This window comes from Thrips palmi, unplaced genomic scaffold (genome assembly GCF_012932325.1).
Source record: "Thrips palmi isolate BJ-2018 unplaced genomic scaffold, TpBJ-2018v1 HiC_scaffold_10, whole genome shotgun sequence".
Taxonomy (NCBI): domain Eukaryota; kingdom Metazoa; phylum Arthropoda; class Insecta; order Thysanoptera; family Thripidae; genus Thrips; species Thrips palmi.
Window position 1 is genome coordinate 21,988,408 of NW_023144621.1, and position 6,447 is coordinate 21,994,854.

The window sequence follows — 6,447 nt, forward strand, 5'->3', positions numbered from 1 at the left end:
AGCCCCCCCCCCCCCTCTTCACATCGGTGCCCCCACCACCCACCACCGTGTCCGTGACGTCACAGTGGCTCCTCAGTTTTCGGCCCGGATCCTAGACCCTGCTTGGGTTGTCTGTTGTCTGCTGGCGCTGCTCTGGCGCTGCTGGCGCTGGTTCAGTCAAATATGGGCGAATACTGAATACCTACTTGAAGTTTGTCTTGTAAGTTTGTCAACACTTGTCTTGATAAAAGCTCTTTCTTGTGATGAATCTTGTAACACCCACACATTAAGGTCCTAACATATTTGTGTTGCCATGGAGCTCCTGACTCGACGACCGAAAATCTAACCTTGTTCGTGAGACTGCTCTTCCTGTTCAATGTTTCTCCTGGTTTGTTTTTACACTCACTCTAGTAACACTTAATTGTGTCATTTCAATAAAGTTGAAGGTTCGAAAGTGAAACTGCTCTTACAGTCTGAAATTAATCATTGTATGAAAACTTCAAAGTTGGATGTTTTGATATAGTGTTTCAATCAATACTTGTAAAATTCTTTTACAGATGTTCCCTGGTGTAGGAGTTAGGATTCCCCTAAGATATGTTATCTGTGCCACCTTCAGCCAGCGCCAACAAAGAACGCTCCGATGAAGCACCCAAGATACAGACCTTGCAGCAGGGCTCTGCAACAGGTAACATTTTTTCTCATTTACGCTTAGTAGTTTTAAGTTAATAAGCCACGAATAAATGAAATTTGTCAGATACAAGACCATTATTGGTTAGTTCCCATCGTTCTGTTTAAGGGGATATCTTCATTCTATGCTCCAATAAAACAAAAAGATTTAATGTTTCTATATTTTTGACTTTGGGCAATCTGAAAACGCTCCTATTAACAACCCATATTTTATCTCACTCATGGAGGAGACGACTGACCATGGCTACTTATTGAGTCCCCAACCATACTTGTTCAATGGAACAATCGCCTGTCATTGACCCATTGCCATCCATTCAATGTCAAGTTCGGGCTCAATTTCACCGTTTGATTTCTGCGTTGGCGTGGTTTTCACCCTCCATTGTGCGGCTTGCGGACGTACCCTGCAGACCGATTCCGAGAGTCGTTTTCGTCGCTCTGCCTCTCTCGCACTCATTGGGGGGTGTCCCGTATAGCTGCGACAGAGACAGAGCGACGACAATGACTCTCGGAATTAGTCTACTGGTGCGTGCCAATATGGGCCCAAATTGTCCTAGGCGCACCCGAGGGGGCAAAAACTCGGGATTTTCGTGTACACATGATTCGGAAAACGCAATGATTGCGCATGGTTTTAATTGATTTCATGGCTGATTTTGCCTTATTTCGCGACGGGACCAGGGTGATGTTGAGCGTGATTGCGTGTGATGTGTTCGGAAAGAAATGATTTCGGACGGATTTGGGCTGGTTTCGTGGATTCTGCCTAATTCGGTCGATTTAAGTGATTTTGGCTGATTTCGGATTGCTTGATTTCGCGTGATTCTCAATGATTCGCCTGTGATTTCGGGGGCCGTGTACACATGATTGCGCGAGTTTTTGCCCCCTCGGGCGCACCCCATTCCTCTCCTCCCTCTCTTCAATAGATTCTACCCCGCGAAACGCTGTTCCCTGCAAATGGAGTCCGGTTCGGGCAAGGGCTCGGGCAAGGGTCTAGGCCGACAGGGACCTGGGAGTGATAGGGACGGGGTCTGCGGACCGCTGCGGACGGGGTCGGGCAGGGTACGTAAGGGCCGAGGCCCTCGACGAAACCCGACACTGCCCCGCTGCCCAGGTGCCATGCTGCGGGCAGGGCCATGGCCTCGGCCATGGCAGGACCAGCAGGGCACTCCTGCGGGGGCTCTCGTCGGTCAGTCAGACTCTGTCTCTGTCACCCTTACGGAACGCCCCGGAAAGTGCGAGGGAGAGACCTCGGAATCAGTCCGCTGAACCCTTCGGAACCCTTACCCCTCCTCGAGTGGCACCAGAAAGGCAGGCGACGGAGTCTGAAGCTTTCGCAGTTCCCCTTTTCTCGGCGGACTCGGCGCAGCTCGGCGCTTCCCCGCCCCTCCCTCCCAAGTCCTAGCTGTCCTAGCCCGGTCGGCCGCAGCCTCATTCCGAGAGTCGTTCTCGTCGCCCTGTCTCTCTCCCACCCATGCCGGACGCCCCATGAGTGCGAGAGAGACAGAGCGACGACTCCCAGCCCGCTGTGGCTGCGTGGCTGCGGCAGGCCTCTAATGAGATCGCGCTCGTCGTGCGCTTGCTACGCTTGGCTGCTGGGCTCATCCCCCCTTGCCGCTTGTGATGGATCTTCTTCCTCCCGGCCAACCCGTGCCCCCCCCCCTCTCACCCTTTTTCGCCTTCGTTCCGTTTCGTTCCGCCGAGGCATCAGCCTTTCCCGCTCGATTGTGCGAAAACGCAGAGAGAGAGAGAGAGAGAGAGCGAGCGAGCGAGAGAGGCGTAACTTGAAGGGATTGTCAAGAATTTATCCCACGCCTTTGCCCCCCCCCCAGCCCTTATTCTCCTCATGACGTCATGTCCTCCTCGCTGCGCACGAATAACGACTCAGCGTTGTGCGCGGTTATTTGCATTGTGCCATTGTTTGTTTGTGCTTCGCGGAGAGGTGGATACGCGTTCCAGATTTGGCCCCTACGAAACAGTCATACCCGAGGCCGTACCGTAACAGCCAGCCCAGCCTACGGGCATGCGGCGACAAATGAGCACCATGTTTGTTTACTCGGGGGAATGCTATGCCCTCCTAATGCCCCCTATGAGTGTGTGTGTGTGTCCGTGTCCGGAAAGGGGGGGGGGGACACTGGTTCCGCTCGACCTATCCGCTGGTCCCTAATCCTCTCTCGCTCTCTGCGGCGCTCTGCGGTGGGATTGATCAGTCCGCCCAATGCGATTTGGCGCGGGACGGCACGCCGCGGGGCAGTGGGAGTGATCAGTCCGCCCAATGCGATTTGGCGCGGGACGGCACGCCGCGGGGCAGTGGGAGTGATCAGTCCGCCCATGCGATTTGGCGCGGGACGGCACGCCGCGGGCAGTGGGAGTGATCAGTCCGCCCAATGCGATTTGGCGCGGGACGGCACGCCGCGGGGCAGTGGGAGTGATCAGTCCGCCCAATGCGATTTGGCGCGGGACGGCACGCCGCGGGGCAGTGGGAGTGATCAGTCCGCCCAATGCGATTTGGCGCGGGACGGCACGCCGCGGGGCAGTGGGAGTGATCAGTCCGCCCAATGCGATTTGGCGCGGGACGGCACGCCGCGGGGCAGTGGGAGTGATCAGTCCGCCCAATGCGATTTGGCGCGGGACGGCACGCCGCGGGGCAGTGGGAGTGATCAGTCCGCCCAATGCGATTTGGCGCGGGACGGCACGCCGCGGGGCAGTGGGAGTGATCAGTCCGCCCAATGCGATTTGGCGCGGGACGGCACGCCGCGGGGCAGTGGGAGTGATCAGTCCGCCCAATGCGATTTGGCGCGGGACGGCACGCCGCGGGGCAGTGGGAGTGATCAGTCCGCCCAATGCGATTTGGCGCGGGACGGCACGCCGCGGGGCAGTGGGAGTGATCAGTCCGCCCAATGCGATTTGGCGCGGGACGGCACGCCGCGGGGCAGTGGGAGTGATCAGTCCGCCCAATGCGATTTGGCGCGGGACGGCACGCCGCGGGGCAGTGGGAGTGATCAGTCCGCCCAATGCGATTTGGCGCGGGACGGCACGCCGCGGGGCAGTGGGAGTGATCAGTCCGCCCAATGCGATTTGGCGCGGGACGGCACGCCGCGGGGCAGTGGGAGTGATCAGTCCGCCCAATGCGATTTGGCGCGGGACGGCACGCCGCGGGGCAGTGGGAGTGATCAGTCCGCCCAATGCGATTTGGCGCGGGACGGCACGCCGCGGGGCAGTGGGAGTGATCAGTCCGCCCAATGCGATTTGGCGCGGGACGGCACGCCGCGGGGCAGTGGGAGTGATCAGTCCGCCCAATGCGATTTGGCGCGGGACGGCACGCCGCGGGGCAGTGGGAGTGATCAGTCCGCCCAATGCGATTTGGCGCGGGACGGCACGCCGCGGGGCAGTGGGAGTGAGAGGCGGCGAGAGGGGGCGAGAGGGGGGCGGCGTTTGGAGTGAGAGGGAGAAGGATTGCTCTCGCGCTGATCGACGTTAAAGCGGGTAATGCGGTTTCGGGGGTGGGGTTTTGGTGGGGGTGAGGGGGAGTAGAAATAAACTCGGCCGTAACGGTGTAGCAGGAGGTCCGTCCGTTATCGCTCTTACGGCTATCTGTCGCCAGCACAACTGTTGCGCCGAAACCACGACGTCCGCATCGATACACTGCCATTTTCGTTGTGGGTAGGTAAGCCACGGCAAGCCAGGGCTTTCATTTTTACCGCACCCTCCTGCTGTCCGCAGCGCACTGTTGTCGCCCAACCTCCGCCCCTTGGCTGTGCGTTGCGCCGCGTTGCGGTGTTGTGGGCCCAGGGATGAAGCAGCCCCCTCCCCTTTTTTTGCCTCCTGCCACGGTTTGCTACACATCTCAATTATTTTCCCGTTCTCATTTCCGCCGTTTTGTCCCGCCCCATCCTTTGTTCTCCGCGCGCGGCCCCTGCAGCCCCGTTCCAGCCCCCCTTTCCAGCCCCCGTTCCCGCCCCCGTTCCCGCCCCCCTTCCAGCCCCCGTTTTCCCGCCCCCCCTTTTCCCGCCCCCCTTCCAGCCCCCGTTCCAGCCCCCGTTCCAGCCCCCTTCCAGCCCCCCTTTCCAGCCCCCGTTCCAGCCCCCGTTCCACCCCCCCTTCCAGCCCCCGTTCCAGCCCCCGTTCCAGCCCCCCTTTCCAGCCCCCGTTCCAGCCCCCGTTCCAGCCCCCGTTCCAGCCCCCGTTCCAGCCCCCCCTTTTCCCCCCCCTTCCAGCCCCCCTTTTCCCGCCCCCCCCTTCCAGCCCCCGTTCCAGCCCCCGTTCCAGCCCCCCGTTCCAGCCCCCCTTTTCCCGCCCCCGTTCCAGCCCCCCTTTTCCCGCCCCCGTTCCAGCCCCCCTTTCCAGCCCCCGTTCCAGCCCCCGTTCCACCCCCTTTCCAGCCCCCGTTCCAGCCCCCGTTTCCCGCCCCTCCAGCGCCGCGTTCGGCTCGCTCTGTTCGGCCGGGTTCGGCGAGCCTGATTGGAGATAGACGGGCTGGGCACAGCGAAATGTGAGCAGGAACGGCTCAGCTTTGTGTAGCCCTTATTCGTATTGTCCCCTCCTCCCCCCCCCTTCCCCCCCCCCCCCCCCCCCCCCCCCCCCCCCTTTTCCCCCCCCCCCCCCCCCCCCCCCCCCCCCCCCCCCCCCCCCCCCCCTTTCCCCCCTCGCCCCCCCTTCCCCCCCTCCCCCCTTCCCCCCGTCCCCCCTTTCCCCCCCCTCCCCCCCTTTTCCCCCCCCCTTTCCCCTCCCCCCCCCTTTCCCCTCCCCCCCCTCCCCCCCCCCCCCCCCTTTCCCCCTTCCCCCCCCCCCCCCTTTTCCCCCCCCCCTTTCCCCCCTTTTTCCCCCCTCCCCTTTTTCCCCCTTCCCCCCCCCTCCCCCTTTCCCCTCCCCCCCCCTTTTCCCCCCCCTCCCCCTTTCCCCCCCTCCCCCTTTCCCCCCCCCTCCCCCCTTTTCCCCCCCCTCCCCCTTTCCCCCCCCCTCCCCCCTTTTCCCCCCCCTCCCCCTTTCCCCTCCCTTTCCCCTTTCCCCCCCCCCCCTTTTTCCCCCCCCTCCCCCTGTTCCCTCCCCTTTCCCCCCCCCCCCTTTCCCCCTTTCCCCTTTTTCCCCCCCTCCCCCCCCTTTCTTCCAAACCAGTCGCAAAAAAGGAGAGGGGAAGGAAAAGGAAAAGACGAAATTATGCAGATATGAACCCCTCTGAAAGGGTTTTTTTAAATGCCCTTTTCCATTTCCCCGGATTTAAGGGCCCAAAAATTTTTTGTGCAAAAGGGAAGGGGGGAGAGAGAGAGAGGGATTTTAAAGAGAAAGGGGAGTAGGGGGGGCCCGCCCCATGTGGGGTCCTAACTGACTTTCCAGGGCTTTGGGAATTTTTTTTTTTTTGGGGCCCCCAAATTTTTTGGCAAAGGATTTGTTTCGCGTAGAGCCAGATTGGGGGGTTTTAACGCAAAGAAATTTTTTGGGGGTTTTTTTTGGCCCCCTTTTTCCCATTTCCCTCCAAAAAGATTCCCAAACCAATGGGCCGGGAATTTTTTTTTGGTTTTTGGGGGACCCAAATGAACCTTTTTTCCCCGGAAAAAAGGGAAATTTATTTTTGAACCAAACGGCCTTTTAACCCCAAAAAATTTCCTTTTGCTTGGTGCGTTTTTGACCTAATTTTGGTTCCCTCCATTCCCCCAAAAAGTTTTCAGATCCCCAAGGGTTTTTCCCCCAAGGGTTAAGGGTTTCCCCAAGGAAGCCCAGGGCCCCTTGCCCGCCCGAAAAGGCCCCGACGTTTTTAAGCAAAATGGCGTTTTAAAATTTTTCAAAGGCCCC

The 6,447-nt window shown here is 59.8% G+C and overlaps 1 protein-coding gene across 2 annotated transcripts in view; it reads left to right on the top strand.

The window, feature by feature from the left end:
* The first annotated feature begins 71 nt into the window (after positions 1–71).
* LOC117654449 (cytochrome b5 reductase 4) overlaps positions 72–6,447 on the top strand; it is a 20,671-nt gene continuing 14,295 nt past the window's right edge. The window contains exons 1-3 of one of the 2 annotated variants that reach the window (XM_034401086.1): positions 122–199; positions 299–367; positions 537–664. In XM_034401086.1, the coding sequence (XP_034256977.1) occupies positions 574–664 (91 nt within the window). In that variant the 5' untranslated portion in view covers positions 122–199; positions 299–367; positions 537–573. Of the gene's footprint in view, positions 200–298; positions 368–536; positions 665–6,447 lie in introns of both variants that reach the window. The other variant, XM_034401085.1, reaches the window with a different exon arrangement.